The 21,759-nt window shown below is 38.5% G+C and overlaps 1 protein-coding gene across 4 annotated transcripts in view; it reads left to right on the forward strand.

The window, feature by feature from the left end:
• The first annotated feature begins 3,986 nt into the window (after nt 1-3,986).
• The window catches only part of SENP6 (SUMO specific peptidase 6), a 124,466-nt gene continuing 106,693 nt past the window's right edge, over nt 3,987-21,759 (forward strand). For 3 of the 4 annotated variants that reach the window (XM_072642636.1, XM_072642637.1, XM_072642639.1), the window contains exon 1: nt 3,987-4,932. In XM_072642636.1, coding sequence (XP_072498737.1) covers nt 4,872-4,932 — 61 coding nt within the window. In that variant the 5' untranslated portion in view covers nt 3,987-4,871. The remainder of the gene's footprint in view (nt 4,933-21,759) is intronic. The other variant, XM_072642640.1, reaches the window with a different exon arrangement.

Here is a 21,759-nt window from a genome sequence, read left to right on the forward strand (position 1 = left end):
CATAAAGCCAGAACTGTCTGTAATGGCATGAATACTCAATAATTTAAATTCAAATCCTTATTAGCTGTATAATTTTGACCAAGTAACCTCGCTAAACTTCAGTTTATCTTCAGAAAGAGGTGAATGCACTAGATAATTAGAAGTCTTCCAGCTCTGACACTTATAGCTTTCACTCTAAACTACCCTTTCAGGCCTTATTTTCCACTATACCTTCTTCTAGCAGTCCATAGAATGTCACCTTGTGCTTTTGCACTTTTTTGCTTCTGATCCCTCATGTGATCTCCTATCTCCAAGATTCATTTCTCTATAACTTCTGTCTCTTCTTTAAAGTATGGGATCACCATTCTTCCATCTCAGCTTTCTCTGCTTCTTTTTCCTCTCTTGAATAGCATTTCTTTCATAACTTTATTTAGCCTTCATATTTTCTGGTGTCAAGATTTGTCTAACTCTAATCCACTTTAATCCCCCACACATCTCAAATGTGATGAAAACTGTGCTTTGTACATTTGAGGAGCAATATGAGGTGAGCAAAAAGAAAGCTGGTGTTTTGATAGGCTCAATTTAGGGAACTCATCACCAATAGAGATTGGAAATTCCTTTTTATTGAGCTACCTGATGTAAGTAAAGCTAGTTTGTGTTCAAGACAGGACATGAACTCAGTTCTTAGTGATTTCAAGGCTGTTCCTCCTGTTCATAACAGCATTCCCTACACTACTCTCACAGTAGGTATTTAATGAATTGAAATCTTGTTTAAAATCACCCAAGATATTGATAGTGAGAGAGTGTGACCTAGAGCTGGACTTGGAGTTGAAAGTGTGGGAAGCAAGGAAGGAGTTGTTTCCACAGGGTTAAAACTCCTCCCAGCTTTAAGTGATAGCAGTTAATCACAGTTGTGACCTAGCATGGTCAGATAAAAGGTCAGAAACTTGTGTGAAGGCTTGATGAGCTGTTTGAAGGAAAGCCTGTCAGAGAGGAGAACATGAAGTCATGTGGCCATTAGATGGTGTGGCGGGAAGTCCAAAATTTGGAACCCATATAAAGGGTTTGCATTGGCCTGAACAAATTGTAGTCTTCCTATAGCCTTACTTGGGAGCTACCCATTTGTTCAGGGGCAATGAACATAGAAATTAATAAAAAGGTTTCCTGATTTCACAACAAGTATTGTTCTTTGCTTTAAGGTGAGCATGTTTCTCACTAATGGGGGCTTATTGGGGGCTTGTTTCTCACAATAGCAAGCATTCTAAACCTGTCTCTGATATCTGCTATCTGGAGATGGGGTGGGAAGGTGTGTAAGTCATTTAAACTCCTTGAGCTTCAATCTTCTCATCTGTAAAAATGAAGCCGAGTTGTGTCTCAGGAGAGGGAATGAGTAAAGTGTTTCAAAGCTTTTATTTTTTTTTAAGCAGCTACATAGCAATAAAGCACAACTGAAGCTTTAGTCAGATCTCATCAATGAGCACTTACTAAGCACCTATCATGTGGTAGGCATATGATTAAGCACAAGCTAAACTCTGGGAAACAAAAGAAAGCAAAAACCAGACCCTGATCTCACCAAGTTCATAGTTTAATGGTGGAGACAACACGCAAGCAACTAGATATAAACAGGATATATTGGATGTAACTATGTATAAACAAGATAAATTGGAGATAATCAACAGAGAGAAGGCACTAAGATTAAGGTAAAAGGTTTCTTGCAGAAGGTGGGACTTTAGCTGTTGTCTGTCCTTCCTTCTCCAAGAGGACCATGACATCAGGAACTGATGGGGTGCTTGGACTCCAATTTCAAGATCACATTTCTCTCCAGCTTCAAAGCACTATCTCTGACAGTTTTCTCCCTAGTCTAAGAACATTATGTCTAGCAATTACTCATGAGTGGGCCCCAGTGAGACAAACTATCTCTCCTCCCCACCCCTTAAAAGAACAAGCTGTCCTCTATAGAATTTCCCATGCATGAACAGGACTATTTTGTACCAGCATAATTATCATGTATTGATTCCCTGAGTTATCATACAATCCAGAGGTCAAGCTTTAGATGTCAACTCCTAAAGCTATCTAGCTTGTTATGTCTATAACAGACCAAAAATACACCCCCCACCTGGGTTTCCAATAGTGAATAATGCCAGTGACCAAGGTTGCATGTTATCACCTAATTAGCATACTTGCCACATAACCCACTACTTTTCCTATATAAGCTTTAGTATCTTAGTTTGCAAGTTCCTTAAAGAGTTTTGCCCACCATATTAGCGTTACAATAAACCTTTGCCAACTTGACTTAAAGAATGCTTGAGTCTGTGAATTCGTTCCAGATGACCCTCTTCTGTATTTCAGTTCTTGAGGGACCCCTGAACCTCTCAGACCACATAAGGAGATGTCATGGCTTGCAAGTGAGGGAGTGCTGTGTAAAGTTACCAGGAAGTCAGGAGGCAGACGTGAGGAGAGAGAATTCCAGGCATGGGGAAAAGCCAGTGAAAATACAGGGGTCAGGAGATGGAATGTCTTGTTTTTAGGAACATCAAGGAGGCCAGTTTCATTGGAGGGAATAGCGTATTGGTGAGAGAATCATGTAGGAAGAGTCCAGGTCATAAAGGTCTTTAAAAAGCCAAAGAGAAGATTTCATATTTGATCCTGGAGGCAATAAAAAAGCCACTGGGGTTGACTGAATGGGAGTGGGGGGAACAGAGTTAGACTTGACAGGTACCTTAACAATTGAATGGAGGATGGATTGGAATAGGGAGGCAATTATTGAAAAGACCACCCCTATTGAAATAGTTCAAGCTGAGGTGAGGAGAGCACCAGAGTGGTGGCATCGTCAGCTAACAGAAGGCTGAAACATATTCAAGAGATCTTCTGAAGACAGAAGGTAGAAACATTAGATTTGGCAATTAACTGTATATAGGGGTGGGAGAGAAGAGTAAGGGGTTAAGGACACCGAAGTTACTTAGGAGGATGGTAGTTAAGTCAGAAAAGAAGGGAGAGTCAGGGGGGCAAAGATGAGATCAGCTTTGGACACGTTGTGTTTTAAGATAGCTATGGGGCATTTGAGATGTGCAACAGGCAGTTAGAGATTCGAGACTGGAAGTCAACAGAGAAGTTAAGGCTAGATAAGTAGATGGGAGAATAGACTGCTGAGAGATGATAATTGAATCCATGGGAGTCCGTGAGTTCTCCAAGCAAAATGGTATAGAGAGAGAAATGAAGAAGGCTCTGTTAACTTCAATTAACCTCAATTAGCAAATATAGCTAAAATGATGATCCTTAACTAGGCAAAGGAGTAGCAACCGGGGTTCCACGTAACAGGTCCTGGGGAGCCCAAAAGGGAACTGGACACAGGGTTCTAACGAAGGGTGAACAGAGTGAGGGAGGCTGCAGGGGCCAGGGGGTTGGGATATTCTATGGTTTTCATTAGGTAAATTGTCTTGCATAACTATGGACAACCCAGAGAGAAAGCCAGAGAATCTGGAAGACGGGTTTAGGGCAATTACAAGATAGTCCGAGGCTGGGAGTGGTCATTCTGGTCACTGACAGCACAAGCGGTCTTTTAAAAAGCCGGGTGTAATAACGATCATGTTAGGGGTTTTTCTCTCTGATACTAATCTGAGCTTTCGGGGGGCCAAGGTGCTCACACATATCAGGGTCTCGTCGGAGACGGGTGGATGACAGGACCTCAGGGGTCCTCCTCATCCTACGTGTGAGGGGAGGCCAGGGAGAGGTGGAGATACCTGCTGGCGGCCCCGCAGGTAAGCGCAGACAGCCAGGTCTCGACCAATTTCAACAAAGGTGAACACGGCTGCAGTGCTGCCGAAATGCAGTCTTCCCCCAAACGTTTTTTTTTGCCCGTCACTAGGGGAATGCATCATCTTTCTCTCCCCCTCCTTCCCCATCCTAGAGAAGCCACCGACTAGAGACGGCTGGGGGCACCAGCACTCCCCCCTCCCCAGCCCTCTCCGGCTCTCGGGACGTAGCAGCAGCCCCCGCGACGGCCGGAAGCTCGAGCTCGGGGGGCTCTCGAGGCAGCTGCGCCGTGAGGCCTGGGCAGCCGGCGCGCGGGGACTCCCTCCCCCCTTCTTTCTCTCTCTCCCTCCCTTCCTCCCTTAGTCTGGGCCGGTGCGGGCGCTGCTGCGGAAGCAGCCATCGGCGGAGGTGTTCTCTGCTGCATCTGAGGGAAGGCGGAAGCCCCGGCCGGGCCTGTGGGGGAGGAGCAGCCGCCCGAGACCAGACCCACCCCCGCTTCCACCCCAGCCCACATGGATCGCCCGAAAGGCCCGAGTTGATGCATTGTAGCCGGCCGAGGAGATCCTGTAGCCTGCGGGCGGCGGCGTAGAGGCCGGGCCGGGAGCCGGGGGCGGCCGAGGGTAACGCGCAGCTTTCGCCACCTCTACGCCGCAGCTGCTCCTGCCACCTCTGTGGCCATTTTACTGGCTGGCTAGAGTGCCCAGGCGGATTGCCCGGCCCGAGCGCGCGCGGCTCTCGCGGTCTCCGCCTCCCCGGGGCGCTCGTCAGGGCCGAGGAGAAGGGGCTTCTCCCGCGGGGTCGGGCGCGGTGGAAGGGAAAGAGCCGGAGCCAAGCCAGGCCCGACCCTCAGCACCGCCCGCTCCTGGGACCGGGGCCCAGGCCGCAGCATCGCTCTCCAGAGGTCGGCGCCTCGGTCGCTTCAGCTTAGGCGGTCTGTGGAGGCGTCGGAACCGGCGGCGGGGCTGAAGGGCCCGGTGGGGGCCCGCGACGTGGCTGCTGCACTGCCCGGCAGCGCGGGCCCTTCCCTCCTCCAGTTCGGCGCGGCGGCGATGAAGAGGATGATGGAGTGAGGAGGAAGAAGAGGAGGAGGCGGCCGTGGCGGCGGCGGCGGCAGTGGTGGGGGGAGGAGGAGGAGGAACATGGCGGCCGGCGGCGGCGGCGGCCCTGGCAGCGCTGCTCGGGATGGCCGCTTTCTGGAAGGTGGGTGGGTGTAAGTGTGTGTATGCGTGTGAGAAAGAATGCGTGTGTGTTTGTGTGGTGTGTGGGCGCGGGGAGGGATGGAAGGGAAACGCGGCCTTGGGCGCTCGGGCCTGAGAATGCCACCCGCCGCTCTCGCTCCCATCCTTTCCAGAACCCGGTTCCTGCCTCTCGAGGGAATGTGTTGGGAGGGCGGGGTAGGCCCAGGACCGGACCTTGAGGATCCCGCTGGGGCTGGGCCCGGGGTTCGGGGCCCGCGGTCCCCGGGAAGGCCGGCGAGGCCTGGGGGAGAGAAGGGACGCGCAGCCTGGCAGCTGGGGTGGAGCGGCGGGTCTAGCTAGGGAAGGCTTTAGTCGAATAAGGGGCGATGCGGGGGGTGAGGGACCTGGAGAGCAGCCATTGGCGATGAAGTTTCATATTTTGGGTGGACCACCGGGGTGGGGTGGGGGGAGGCGGGAGGGACTGGGCTCTTGGAGTGCTTTGTTTTTTGTTGGAAAGTTGTGGAGTGTTTTGGGTTGTGCTGAGGGGTAGTTGTGGAGGGGTGGGGGAGGGGAGAGGTGACTCGCTTTGGCAAAAGGGGATTTTTTGTTTGTTTGCTTCTCTCCTCTGCTTCAGGCTTCTTTTTGCTCTTCTGTGATTAGGCCTTGTTTTGTTTCCCTGTAAATATGATTTCAGGTTGGTTTTTTTTATTTATTTTTATGAAATGTTTCCCCAAATAAGAAGGGCTGGAGATAACAGAATTCAGTCATGAAATAACAAGGAAAAGCCTCCTTAACAGATTGGCAGTACTTTTATTTTCAGATTGGTTGCAATGAAAAAAAAATGTCCTTTGCAATCCGGTTTAGAAATCATAGGAAAACATTTATTAGAAAAAAATTTAGTTTTTTGTCAGTAACCCTCAAAAGAAACTAAATTCCGTGTAACTGGGTAAAGTGGTGCTTTAGTGTTTACTTTGCTAATTTGGTTTACACAGATACTTTTAGATTAACTGGGTTTTCCCCCCCTTTGGCTAAAAACACTAGAAGGCGACTTCATGTTTCATGTGATTTGGATTTATTTTGTTTCTATTGGCAGAGCATGTTATGAGTGATGTTTTTAAAATCAGAATGACCATTGAATTAAGGGGGGGGAATATTCTAAGAATAAGAGGGTGTTAGAAATCTGAGAGAAAACATATTAGAACCTTTTTTTACTTGACTTTACCATTGGATTCCAGTTTTCAGGTCAGAATTTAAGTATGCTAGATTATCATCAACCCCTACCTAGAAGAGTAGTGAAAGTATCTTGACTTTCCTAGTGTGAAATTAGAGAAAGTTTATGAATTTTCTTAGTTTTATTTTTTATGACTAGGATGTTACTTGATCAGGTTGCTTACTAGTCTGAATGGCTGTTTTGTTTCTTAAGTCTTGCTTTATATACAGTATGGTATGCTTTGTGATTACGGGCTTGAATGATGGTTTTATGTTGTATCTTGAGAGATCAGTATTAAACTTGTGTATTATTGGGTAGCAGGCTTATGTAAATACTGATACTGTCGAGATAACTGACATAGGTTTAGTACAAGGAAGTATAGTCAAGACTTGAATAGTCTTGTTAAAGGCAGGAATAAGTAAGAAACTTAAAATTCTGTGACATAAAAAAAATTCACATATATGATGCTATGTCTACTCTCCACAGGATTGACTGATGATGTTTTTAACTTCACATTCAGTGTTAGTTTTAGATTCTTTCATAGCCTACCACCTTTGAGCAGAAGGGAGTAAACATTTAAATGCTTACTGTGTGTGCCAGGCACATGTGTTTCACCACATCTTTCTCTACCAGACCAAATGGAACTGTCAATACTGAATAATAGTAATAACCCTCAATTTTTATGAAGCATTTTGACATAGATCATCTCATGCCATTCTTATAACACTGATGTGAAATAAATGGGACAGACCTCCGAGTAATGGCGGATCAGTTGAACTCACTGGATCACCAAGTGGAACTAGAGTGTAAAGCAAACATTAATGTGTGATACATATTTTTATATGCTTCATACATATAAATGATAAAAATTGTACACTTATTATGTAATCATAAAAATTGAAGTTTTTAAAGTTATGTCATTAATAATATTGATATTTACAGTTCTAATAATCACTTTCCTTACCCTTTTCCTTCCCTTTCACAGTAGATACCTTTGAAACCACATTTCTAAGCAAAATAGCTAGGATAGAAGAGATCTCCTACTCTTAAGATCATGGTAATAGCATCCTAAAACTGCATGATGAGTAATGTTCTCTTACCAAATCTATTTGCACCTTTCCTTGTAAGCTGAGCAGCATATGGTATTATATTTTCCTATTTATGCTTTTACTTAACTGTAATTTTCCTGATTCAGTATCTTAAATAATTGGAACTTATATCTGGGTAGAACTTTTAATTTTGCAAAGCACTTTTAATATCTGTCTGATCTGATACCCAGAGGTGAATGTAAATAATTCTTCTGTACTTTGAATCCATGATCTCATTAATGTGATTCTCTCTCCAGTGGTAGAGATTGCAACACACATTTAGGAATTAACAGCACTCAGAGGTGACTATCATCCTCTCAACCTGCCTAAACCCTTCTATTAGTTCTCTTGAATGGAACACACAGGGTTTCTCACAAAATGAACCAAAAACATGATGTTCTTAGTTTAAAAAACAACACAGCTTTTTCTCAGAGATAGGAAAATAAATTTTTATTTCTTTTATTTCTCTTTAGTTTTTCTGCTTCAGAATTCTGTAGACTAAACCTCTCTGTTCCTGTCTGCTTTGTTAATAACAAATGAGAGAATATACGTAAAGCTCTTTGCAAACTTTAAATTACTATTTGAATGTTAACTATTATTGTTACTAACATTCTAGTTAACTTTCAGCTACCTTGCAACATATTTTTGTCTATTTAAATAGTCCTTTGAATTCTTTCCTTTAGTTCTTCTATTTCATTTGAATTCTTCCTTATTTGATTGATTAAGGCTCTGTGCTACCTCATCCTTCCTATTCCTTCCCCCTTTTTAAATTTCCACTTTTAGATGTTCTTTGGAGTCTTCAGCTTAGGACTAAATTGTCCTCCTCCTCTTTACTCTTTCCCTCCCTTAACTTTCCTAAATATTCCACCTCCTTTTTTAATCTATGGCCCAAAATAAAGACCTTGCGAAGTAGATATACCTTATCTCCTTTCTCATAGAAGTTGCATCTTGCTTTACCTGTTTTTTATTATTGAATCATAGATTTAGATCCAGAAGAAAACTCAAGTGATTTAGTCAATCTCTCTATTTTACCAATGAAGCATCTGAAATCCAGAAAGATTAAGGGACTTTTCCAAGTTTATACACCTAAGTGATAGAACTGGGTCCTCTTGACTCTAATTCCAACTGCAGTTTCTACTATACCATGCTGTCTTAACAAGGCACATTAAAAAAAAAAATTGTTTTTTGCTTCCTCCTCTGCAACTATGGGGAATCCATCACCTTTTCCAACCTGGCTGTTAATTCCTTAAGTCTTTACCCTCTGTGGTAAAGCCCTGTGATTTCCCTACATTCCTAAACAGATGTTACCAGCTCAGTTTAGTTCAACATCTTGCAGAATACTTGTGCTTCCTTTTTAATTTCTCCTTCCTCAATCATGCCTGCCTCCTTTTTTGGTGACTTAATCAGAATTTCAGAGCTTGAACTAACCGTAGTCCCTTCTAAGATATTCAAACCTGAGTTCATTAATCCTGAACTTTCCAAGAATGATGGCTGCAGCTTACCCAGGCCTGCTCCCTTTCTCACAACATCAGGGTGGTGGAGTTCTCTAGCTATGTACCTGTATTCCCTCACTCTTGTCACTTTACTAGACCATTTTCTCATACAATTCCTTGATGTCCTTGGCTCTGGTTCTTTGGAATCCCTCATTGGTTATATATCGTTATCTTGCTCATGCCTACCATGTACTTCTTCATTGCTCTCTGTGACTCAGATTTTTAGCTAGATGGATAGAGCACCAGCCCTGGAATCCCGGAGGACCTGAATTCAGATGTGGCCTCAGACACTGAACATCTATGTAACCCTGGGCAAGTCATTTAACTGAGTTTGTATCAGTTCCTCATTTGTAAAATGAGTTGGAGAAGAAAATGGTAAATCAGTATCTTTGCCAACAAAATCCCAAATGGGATCACAGAGAGTTGGATATGATTGAAACAACTCAATAACAACAAAAATGTTTCATATTTCACTGCTACACAATAACATTGGTAAAATGTTAGTATTGAAAAGATGGACCTTTGCTTTGATGGTACTTGTGGGGTCAATAAAAGAACTTTGCAATTTCCCAAAAGCAATCCAACCAGAATTGGTTGGAATCTGTGCTTCAGTTTTGGCTCAGCTCATTGTCTTTCTCTACTGATTGTCCCAGATATACACACTATTAGGTTCTATAGGTTGTCTGATCACATACATTTAGAAATCCTGGCAGTAGGCAGTATTCATCTATTTGGTCTTTTCTTTGTGGATAGACAGGCCACACTCATTGAAGTGTTATTGATCTCTCCCAGGAGGCTCTGCACTGACCTAATATATTTATTTCACAAATGAGGAAACTGGCTGGGAGGGGTTATATGGTTTACTCAGAGATATGTATCTGATTCTGACCAATTCTAGGTCTAGAAAATCTTCTAACTCCCAGATTGTTCTTGATCTTGGGAATATTAATGACATCTTATCCTTAACCCTAAATCTGAAACTTGTTTTTGACTCAGTTTTGTCTGTGTCTCCTTGTGCTTCTTTGAGAGACAGCAAACATACTGAGAACTTTGGACTAGAAAGTCAGAAGAAAACTGGATTTAGATCCCAGTTATAACATTTGCAAATTATTTGGTAGAGCCTTAGTTTCCTCATGCTACTTACAGTATCTCACAGAGTTGTTATGAGGATAAAATGAAATATTATATAAACTACTTGGAAAACACTGCAACACTATGTAAATGCCAGCCCTTGTTTTTTTCCAGCCCAAAGGCATTCCTACCTTCTTTCTGCTTCAAGTGTCACCTCTCTTCAGCCTTAACTTTGCTTGTTTGCTTGACTCCAGATCGAGTCAAATAAACAAGCATTTATCTGGACTACCATTTCTGTCAATGTCAGTCACGGAATCTTTCCTGTTTTCAAGTTTTGGAAGGCAGTCTTTTGTGAAGGAAATATTAAATTTGTTCTGCCTGGGCCCAGAGGGCAAAAGCAAGAGTAATAGGTAGAAGGGGCAGAAAGGCAGATTTAGGCTTGACCCAAGGAAGAATTTTTGAACAGATAAAACTATCCCAAAGTATAATGGGTTGCTTAAGGAGGTAATAGATTTACTCTGACCAGAGGTCTTTACAGGCTACACAAGCATTTGTCAGATCTGTGATAAAGTAAATTCTTAGATAACGGTTGGACTAATTGTCCTCTCTTCCAAATTTTAAAATCTATAATTTCACTTAAATTATTCGTTGGACCTTTCCCCTTAATGCAAACTAAAACATTGTCCCTAAATGAAAAGCATCAAGTAGATGGTTAAAGTCAATCTACCCATGCCAATTTTTTATTTCGCACTTGTATTCACTAATCCAGCCGTAAACCAGTCTACTACTTTGGCTAGGATTATAAAATAACTTCATAATATGTTTTTAGCTGTGTCTCAAAGTCTTATTGATTGTTTCATTCCAGAAGAAAATGGATTTTTTTTTTGGCCCATTCAGTAGAACCTACAGAGTTCTTCCAGAAACTGGTGCTTTTTTCCTCAACATTTTTTAAAGTTAGTCCAATTTTTTTGCTAATCTGAAGTGCCCATCAGAATTCCTTGTTTGTAGATTAATTTTGATTACTGCAAGCCTGTTTCATTGGTTCTTCTCCTTTGAGGTGCTAACCCTTGCCACATTATCTTGCCTAATGATGCTTATTTAGCGCTTACTCCATTATTTTACATATGTGGAAACTGAGGATAGAACATGATTTTGCCTAACACATAAAAAAATGACTGACTTCACATTGGAATTTGGGTTCTTTCTGTTGCACCTATTTTTACTAGAAAACTAATCTCACTAGAACCACTTCTGAAAGGTGGAAGGTTAATTCTGCATACCTGATTTCTCATAGATTTTGTAATTCTGCTATTTTATTTTCAGCTCCCCTTCAAATTCTTTACTATATTCTTAAGTGCCCTCGGTTTTGTTTTCATCTCTTGAACTGACTTGGTAAATTATTATATACTGTAGCAGTGTATAGTTCCATTTCACTCCTGTTTTCTAACTCATACATCTTGTTTGAGCCTCTTGATATTTACATGGGATAGATGAGGGTGTTGTCCACCTGGTAGATATAGAAAGTGAGGCACAATTTATATGGCATATTTAACTTCACATAATAAGATTATGGCCATGTTAGGACTGGAACCTGGGTTTACTGATGGCTAAGTTTTTTTCTGTATACTTAATGCAAAAAATAAAAGATATGTCCTAAAGTAGAAGACCATCATTAAGAGGCAAAGCGATTTATAGTCAGCCTTTGTCATTCACTTCCCACACAGTGAGATAAACTTACTGAAGCTCTACTCAGTTAAAGGTTGCTTTTCCAAGATCAGTATTGTAAATGGACTAGATCTAGAATTGAATAGGAAGAAAAGAACAGGTTGGATTGCGTTAGAGAAATTACACAGTGCTTTCAATAATCTCAAGCTGATATCCCAAGGGGGTATCTTTGAAGAAATGCATGATGGGGGGGGGGGGTACGTGGAGAGGTTTACTGGTCATATGGCGAGTGAGGAAATACAGATGCATTAGTATCCATGAAATGTAAAAGATAACAGAGGAGGGCCTCCAGCACCTTGGATAGATCCTCTCTAAAGGCTGTATCAAGAATCTCAGGGTTAAAAAGCATAAATAAATTGTGATCTGAAGTAATGGACTTACTACCTACAGAGATGAAGTCACAGATTCACTAAAAAAAAGGGGTAAGCTGGCTAGAAGGTTAATATATAATGGACCCAAGAACCTTAAAATCTTTTAGTTCTGTATTGTATATTAATTACATTCTTATGATTACTAATATAATTATATATTAATTCGACTTCTACTTTATTACATTTATACAGTACATATTTTCATTTAATAATCCCCCTAATAATCATGTGAGGTAGGTAGGCCTGTTTTACAGATGAGGAAACCATAAAATTGAAAAAGCATTGAATAGCTTTTCAAAAGGTCGAATGGATAGAAAGCAGACCCAGTCACTTTACTTTTCTGGACCTGAAGTTTCTTTTTTTGTAAAATGAGGAGGTTGGAGTAAATGACCTAAGATTCCTTCCAGCTCTAATCTATTACCCTGTTACAAAGAATAGATGTAAACTGGGGGAAAAACCTTCACTCTCAAAATTTTTACCTTTAGCATGGACTTTCTTTGTATATCTATATTTGTTTTTCATTTATTTTCTTTTGTGCCTTTTCTAATTTCTCAGAAGATTAAATTATTTTCTCAGGAGGCAGTGTGGCTTAATGGAAAGAATATCAGACTTGGAGTCAAAAACTTGGGGTACAAATCTTTCTGACATTAGCAGTGTGACCTTGGGCAAGTTACTTAATCATTCTGAGCCTTGGTTTCCTTATCTGTAAAATGGAATTATACCCTAATAATAACCTTATAGTTTATTCTTGGGTCCAAATGGCATCAGGTATGTAGGTCATTTTGAAAACTTTAATAAATGTTAATTATTATTGTCATGTGGCACATCAGATTCAGGGTGTTAGTTCAACTGTTACTTATGGGGGACGGTGGAGGAGAATTTATGAAAGCCTTATTATGATACCTCTTCTATTTGTCATTCTTGTAGTTTCATCCCAAAGTGTCCTGGATTTGATCTGGCATTGGGTCAGTGTTTCTTGAAACTTGTTTTTTCCTCTATCTCTGTGAAATGACTATTGCTCATTAAATTTTCACTATTCTCTGTAAACATTTACAAATAAGTTTACATTCTAAACTGACTTGTGGTCATTGGTATTTTAGCTGTCATTTTTCTTAATTTGACAAGGGTGTTGATAATAGCTCACCCACCAAGGCTATTTCTAGTTTTCTTATGGCAGTTGATTTATATCTGTTAAATTTTCCAGGAAATGGCAGTTGTCTGAGTCAATGTTTGTTCCTTTATCCATTTTCCATTTTTTAGTGTTCTGTGTTGTCTTTAAACAAGCCATTTATGCATTGTATCATTCATCTAATTCACAGTCATAGAAATTGAGTGTTGAAAGGAACCTCAGCAGTCATTCAGTCTAATCTGCACTAATGGAATCTTTTTTATTTTATTTTTTTTTATTTTATTTTGCATTTATTTGGATCTGAGGGAGATTGAAAACAGCTCCATATGGAACTAAGTATAAATGAATTTGATCAAACATTAAAATAAAAATAATAAGGTCATAGATGGACAGCTGGAAAGAACCTCAGAATGTCACCCAGTCTAACCTCATCATTTTACAGATGATAAAACTGAGACTCAGACCCAAGAGTGTTGATGTACCCAAGGTTATACAAGTAGAAAGTAGTGGAATCTGGATTTGGACTCAGTTCATCTGACTCTGCCTATAACACTTGCCATTGCATTGTGCTACATAAACTTTTCAAATATAGAGAAATGAGTGTTATTGTTGTATAGTCATGTTTGATTCTGATTCTTCATGACTCCATTTGGATTTTTTTTCTTTTTGGGCAAAAATACTAGAGTGGTTTGCCATTTACTTCACCTCATTTTGCAGATGAGAAAACTGAGGCAAAGAGGGATAAATGACTTGCCCAGGGTTGCACAGCGTTTGAGGCCAGATTTTAACTCAAGGAAGTGAGTCTTTTTGACTCCAGGACCAGCACTGTATACACTTCGCCACTTAGCTGCCCCATCTACTAAAGTCTTCAGACAAAGATGGTCCAGATTCCCAGAACAGGAAGTCATAAAGTAGAGAAAGAAAAATTTAGTTTAATATCACTAATGAATATTGATAGGATAAATTAAATAATACAGTGACAAAACAGTTACAGCAATTTAACCAAAAAATGATTCATTGTGCCTGAGTTGGATTCATGTGAACAATGCAAAGAAAATTCAAAATTAGAACATCAACTGGCATAATAGTCATATTTAATGGCAAAACTGAAAACATGCTAGATTATAGTAATAGATGAAGAAAAATCATTCAATAAAACTTATGTATGTCAAATATTGAAGCATAGGAACAAAAGAACGTTTATTTACTATGATCTTATTTATATAAACTCAAGTACTAACATTACTTGTAGTGGTGAAACACTGAGGACTTTTTTAGTTAAATCAGAAGTAAAGCCAAGGATGTTCATTGTCACTTACTATTTTATATATTGCTGTAGCTTACTAAGGCAAAATAATAAATTGAGGAGGAAGGAAAATGATTGGCAGATTGGAGTCAATTATTTCTATTTCTGAAATCACATGATGGTTTACTTAGAGTATCCTAGAATATCAACTAAAAAGTTAATTAAGATGAGCATTATCTCACTCTAAGTGAGTACCTGAAAAGACCTTAGCCTAAAAGGGCCAGGGTCTCCCATTGCATCCTGGGCCATCTCCAGTCATCCGAATGAATTTTAGGTCACTGGATCCAGATGGCTCCAAAGGAGAAAGTGAGGCTAGTGAACTTGCACAGCCGTCCCTTACTCAATCAGAGTCAATTGCAAGTCATGTCATCATTTTCCTGATGTCATGGTCCTCTTCTAAAACGAAGGACAAATGCAACAACAATTAAGACAGTAGCTTAAAGGCAATATGGTATATGTATGAGTGTGGTTGGAAAGCTGGTTTAGAGTTATGACTTGAATTTAAATATTGGTTCTTTTTTTTTTTCTTTTTTTGAGGGGGGAAAGGGAAAGGCAAGGCAGTTGGGGGTAAATGACTTGCCAAAGGTCATACAAGTAGTAAGTGTCAAGCACCTGAGGTTAGATTTGAACTCAGGTCCTCCTGACTCCTCTATTCACTATACCACCTAGCTGCTGCCAAATACCAATTCTGACTCATAATGGCTACTTGATCTTTGAAAGTTATTTATCTTCCCTTCATCTATAGTTTCATCATAGCAGCAGAGAATAAACAATATATCCACAAAATTTGTCATCAGTTACTGCTGATGAAAATCAAGAGGATCTAGCAAAAGCTGAGAATCTAGTCAAGGTTTTTCTAGACCATAACTGATAGCCATCTAATCCTTTGTATAGAATAGAACTCAAATATGGGCTGAACTATCTGGAGCTGCTGAAGTCTCAGAGAAGCTCCAAGACTAGCCTCCAATATTTCTTGCACCACATGATACCATACAGGACTTTTTACTTCTTTTCATGTGATAGTAAAACATAATCTCAGCAAATTATACTTCTATATTTGCGGATGAGAATGAATCCTAAATATTTGGTGCTATGATTTAATTGTGCTTTAGTGCAATAACTTGATGGCTAGGATTTCTTAAACCCTGGTATAAGAAATGTCCCTTACTCTCAAGAAGTTTATAATAGATGAGAAACCACTCGTAGAAATGAATGGCAATCCCACTTAGACTTCCTTTTTCAACTTTATGTCACACAAACATTTTGGCTTTTGTGAAACACATTTTAATAAATAAACACACTTAGGAAAAAAACATAGAAAAGTGATAGGCTACCACAAAAATCCTATAGTGCACTTCCAAGCCAAATAAAATTATATTTGGTGTTATTTGTCATGGTTTGCTTTAATTAATATGGCATTTAAGTTAGCTGGAAGCTAAGAAGAAAATCACTTTTGTAAGATTTTTTGGGGGGTAGATAACCATCTACCCAAGTTATTTTGTGATGGTACCACTCCAAGAGGATATTAGATATTGAAAGTCTCTCTAATCTGTTAAAGTATATTACCAAAATAAAATTAAATTTCTGAACCATTTAAAAAATGTTTTAGGTATCAGAATATCATTTTTCAGGAGTTTTTATCATGTGAACTCCCAGCATTTTTGTTGCGTTGTTCTATGATTCCATATTGGTAAATGACCTAAAAAAAGCAAAGGCATTAAGAGAAATAACTGACATTCATAGTTTACTAAGTAAGTGTTGTTCAGTTGTTTTCAACTCTTCATAATTCCTTTTGGGGTTTTCTTGGCAAAGATTCTGGAGTGGTTTGCCATTTCTTTCTCCAGCTTATTTTACAGATGAGAAAACAGGCAAATGGTGTTAAATGCCTTGTCCAGATTCAACAAGCCTAGTAAGTGTCTGAGGTCGGGTTTGAATTCAGGAAGATGTGTCTTCCTGACTCCAGGCTGGGTACTCCATCCACCCTGCCATCTAGTAGCTCCTCTCTTGATTTCATTCTCTATCAGTTCATAAAAATTTTCCCAGGTTTCTTTGAGGAATCTATCCTTTTTACCATTTCTTATAGTACAACTATTTAGTTATGTTTCATATGTTCATTTTGTACCATACTTTGTTAATGTAGTTTTCATTTGATGGGCAGGCACCCTATTTGTTTCCACTCCTTCACCCCTACAAAAAGAGCTACAATATACAATAAGTCCTTTTTTTCTTTAAGCTCTTATAGTAAAATAACTGGCTCATAGTATAGTTAGTCCTCAGCTTTCATGCAGGTAATGTTTCTAGAAAACAACACAAGATAAAAAAATGTGAATGTTGATACATTGAACCTATGGGAAAGAGGAGTTAGGTTCCTGCCACCACCAAAAACTAATCTTACACTAGAATGCTGTAAATACTCTTTTCTGTATACAATTCTTTATAACAAAATGTTAATTCTGATTATATGCATGTTTTCCTAATAGTAGTAATTGTGAAATAATCCGTAAAATATGGCTCGCAGAATAAAGTTGGTAACATTCAAAAACATTTTCGTCACTAGTAATTTCCTAAAATTTTGTGACCTTTTGTGCTAACATCTTAATTAAAAAAGCTTAATTCCAGACAGTATTCACTTTTCATAACAGTTGGAATCTATAATATCATAAATACTTAACTCCTTTTTGCATATGTAACAAATACCAAACTAGTGGTGAACAGTGGCTGTAGACATTTCCAGCATGAAGTTTATCCCCTTTTGTTTTCTCTGTTTTCTCTTTGTATCACTGACTTTGCCTAATCTATTTTTAGCACTGTTAATTACCCTTTCTTCCTTTATGCTCTTTTCTCTAGATTTTTAGGATATTATTCTCTTCCAGTTCTCCTACCTCTGTAACTGCCCTTTCTCCTCTCCTTTGCTTGATTCTCAGCCATCTGGTTCTAACTTTGTATTCCACATGGTTCTGTCCTAGGCCCTCTTACCTATCCTATTTCACTTGGTGATTTTAGCTCCAGTGCCATCTGTATGATGAAGTCTCTCAAATTTAACTATGCCACCCCAGCCTTTCTTCTGATCTCCAGTCTTGCATCTCTAGCTGCTTTTCTGTCATCTCAGACTAGAAGTCTTGTAGATATCTTAAACTTAACATGTCCAAAACAGAACTCATTATCCCCTAAGCCATTGCCCCCATCCCAGCTGACCTGTTTCTGTGGAGAGCAATACCATCCAGTCTTTCAATCTAGGAGTTTTCCTTCGCTTCTCACTATCTGTCAGCCCTTGCTTGACACTGCTACTGCCCTTATGGTAGGGCCTTATCACCTTACAACTGGCTTGTTGAAATATGCTCGTGAATATGCCTGCCTCAAGACTCTCTTCCCTTCAGTACATCTTCCATTCAGCCACCAAAGTGACTTTCCTAATGTACAAGTTCCACCTTGTCAACTTCTTTACTCAGTGAATTCCAGATTGCTCCCTATTACCTTCAAGATCAAATACAAAATGCTGTTTGACATTCAAAGCCCTTTATTAACCTAGCCCCTCTACCTTACCAGTCTTCTTTTTCTTTAATCCTCTCCATGTACTCAGGAACTTTGGCCTTCTTTATGGCTATAGTTACAGATTGCTTTTCCAAATGGTCAAACCATTTTATAGTTCCACCAAATAGTGCATTGGTGTGCCTTTTTTCCTTTAGCCACTTTACTGTCATTTTCTTTTTGTGATTCCTGCTAATCTGATGACTGTGAGGTAAGACATCAAAGTTATTTTAATTTGCATTTCCTTATTTGTAATTTGGAGCATATTTTTCTTATGGTTGTTGATAGTTTGCCAATCTTCTTTTGAGCCTTCTGTGTTCATATCCTGGTTGAATTGGATCTTTATAGATTTTGAGTATCAGACCTTTATGAGTGAAAATTGCTGGAAAGTTTTTTCCACAATTAACTGTTTCCTTTTAATCTTACCCCCTTTAATTTTTTTATAAGAAATGTTTTAATTTTACGCATAACTAAGTCCTCATTGGTATGAATAACGAATCCTATGAAGTAGATGTATATATTTAAGTTCTCATAAGTTATAGTTATGTAAAATGTGGTAATTGATTCCAGCCTAATGGTTATGGAGTTTGAATTTGAATAATTCAACCACTTATTCTCACTAATCAGTACCTAGCAGTAATTAAAATTGTACATTTTATCTTCTGTGATAATCAATTGTTTGATCATGTGTTCATCCATTCATGTGTACAAAAGGCATACTTTTCCTTCCTGTCTTAATTTGTTTGCACTTGTGATTTCATACCTAGTTCACATTTGGAACTTACTTTGGGATAGTGTATGAGATATTGTTCTAAACCTAATTTCTGCCAGTTTTCTCCAAAGTTTTTATTGAATAGTAATATCTCAGTAGTTGGGAGTCTGAGTTTTACTTAGCGCTGTGTTATTTTTCTACATTGTATGCATGATCTATTCCATTGATAAACTTTTTTAAAAACCAATACCAAAGAGTTTTGATTGCTACTTTGTAGAGTAGTTTGAAATCTGGTACTGATAGGTGCCTTTCCTTCTCATTTTTTCCACCCGTTATTTCACTTTTGAATCTTAACCTTTTCTTCTTCTAGGTGAATTTCATTATAATTTTTCTCCAGTCCTATAAAGTTATCCCTTGGTAGTTTAATTAGTATGACCCTAAATAAGTAATTTGGGTAATAGTGTCATCTTTATTATTGGCATAAACTACTCATTAAGAATTTTCTTCAGTTATTCATATTTCTGCAGAGTATTTTATACTTGTGTGAATGTAAATATGAATATATTTTTCCTTTATATGCTTGGTAGGTATATTCCCAAATATTTTATGCATTGTAGAGTTTTTTTAATGTAATTTCTCTTTCAGTTTGTTTCATTTTTTTTGGTAGTAATACAGAAAAGCTGATAATTTTTTGGAAGTTTATATATTGCTATTGCCGAAATTATTGGTTTAATTAATTTTACTTGAATTTTCAGAGTTCTTAAAACTAGCAATTCTCAATTTTTTTATTCCTACGACCACTTTTCACTCTTAATTACTGAGGACTGTTATTGTATTTGAAGTTAAAATTGATAAAATTTTAAAGTGTTTTCAGGTTAGAAACAGCAGTAACTATTACATGTTACTATAAATAACACTTGTGAAAATTAATATTTTCCAAAACAAATATTTAGCAAGAGGAGTGACAGTTTTTATATATTTTTAAAGTGTTAAATTATTTGCTTCTGATTCAGTCTGTTATCTTATTTTGATTGAAGTATATGAAGAAAATTCAGCCTCACAGACACAAAGTCAATTGCTCACAGAGAAGACACTGTTAATTCTTTCATTTGTTTGCTCTTTAATTTTTTCTTCTGAATTTGTGCATTTCCATACATAAAGTGAAAGACAAAAAGTGAATCCTCTATTATACTATAAATATCATATTATACCATTTCACTGTTTACATTTTTTGCTTGTATTTTTAAAGTATGAAACAAACTTTTCATGTTACTTTAAAAGCTATCCTGCTTCTCTATGCTTTCATCTGAACTTATCTTCAGTACATTTAAAGCTGATTCAATTTTTTTGTTCCTTTGTTTTTAGTATCACTGTCTTTTAAAAATAAATTTTATTGATAGCTTTTTTTTTTTTTTACATCACCAAAATTCTCCTATATCCTTCTCTTACCCCTCCCCAAAACTATCCTGTGTAACATTTTTGAAGAAAAGAATGGGGGAGGAATCTTCTCAATTTTTCTTTGTAGCTATGCTTGTTCTTTGTAATTTTGCAAATCAAATCATTTAACAAGACTTGAAATTTGCAACGTTCACTTTTGTTTTATGGTTGTAATTTCTAAATAGTAATTGTTTCTCGTTTACCCCGGAACCCTGAGGGTCTTCCCCTCCCAGTTTGTTTGTTTTTTTCATTAAAGGGGCCATTTCTTGAGTAAGTACTTGAAGCCTGTGAATGGGTGTATCTCACTCTAAGTGAGAATGTGATAAGACCCTGAAAGGGCAAGGGTCTCACATTGCATCTTGGGCCATCTCCAGCCATCCTGATGAATTTCAGGCCTCTAGATCCAGATGGCTCAGGAGAAGAAAGTGAGATTGGTGACCTTGCATAGCCCTCCCTCACTCAGATCAGTCATCTGCAAGTCATGTCATCATCTTATTATCACGGTCCTCTTCAAGAACAAAGGACAAATATAACAACCTTTATTGTTGTTATTTTCATCTATATTTTTGTAAAGTCATAAATTTTCATGGATTTGCTGTCTTACCTGTATCAGTTCCACTGAATCTTTCTCTGCTTCCTTACATTCATCATTCTTACATCACAGCAATAATGTTCCATTACATTCATATATGCCACAGTTTTTTTTAACCATTCCCCAATTGATGGGCATCTATTTAATTTTAAACTTTTTTGCTATATCAAAAAATGCTTAAAAAGTAAATAAATTTTAAAAAATAAAATAAAAAATATTTTAGTGTATTTGAGGCCTATTAGTTGAATATCTGTGTCAAAGGGTATGAACATTTATTCATTTTTTGACATTACTATTGCTAAGCCATTCTTTACTACACTCCGGCCCCACATACCCCATTAACCAAGAGGAAAGGGGGGAAACTTTTTAAAAATTAATTGAGCCAAGCAAAATGCATCTCCCCCAGTAACCATGAGACCGTGATTGGTTACTGCTTTAGCCAGAGTTCTTAAGTCTTTCTTGTTAAAAATAAATATTTATGTGTCAAATTTTATTTTTTCCCCAGTTACATGCAAAAGCAATTTTTAGTATTTATTTTTTAAATTTTTAAGTTCTAAAGTTTTCCCTCCCACTGTCTTTCCTCCCCCCTTAGAAGGCAAACGCTTTGATATAGGTTATACATGTGCAGTCATGCAAAACATTTCCATTAGTTATATCGTAAAAGAAAACACAGACACTCCCCCTAAAAAAAACAAAATAAAAAAATGTTTTAAAAAGTATGCTTCTATATAGCATTTTTCCTCATAAGTCCTTCAGAATTGTCTTAGATCTTTGTATTGCTGTGAATGGCTAAGTCATTCACAATTGATCACCCCACAGTGTTGCTGTTACTGCGTGTAATGGTCTGATTCTTTTCACCTCACTTTGCATCAGTTCATGTAAATCTTTCCACCTTTTTCTGAGAGCATCCTTCTTGTCATTTCATATAGTCCATTACATTCGTACACCACAAGTTGTTCACCCATTCCTCAATTAATCACCATCCCCTGAATTTCCAATTCTTTGCCCCTACAAAAAGAGCTGCTGTAAATATTTTTATACATGTAGGTCGTTTTCCTTTTTGTTTTTTATCTTTTTGTGATAGGAACTTTTACTATTAGTATTTCTGGGCCAGAAGGGACATGTATGGTTTATAGCCCTTTGGACATAGTTCCAAATTGCTCTCCAGAATTGTTGAATACGTTCAC

The sequence above is a fragment of the Notamacropus eugenii genome, chromosome 2 (genome assembly GCF_028372415.1).
Source record: "Notamacropus eugenii isolate mMacEug1 chromosome 2, mMacEug1.pri_v2, whole genome shotgun sequence".
NCBI lineage: Eukaryota > Metazoa > Chordata > Mammalia > Diprotodontia > Macropodidae > Notamacropus > Notamacropus eugenii.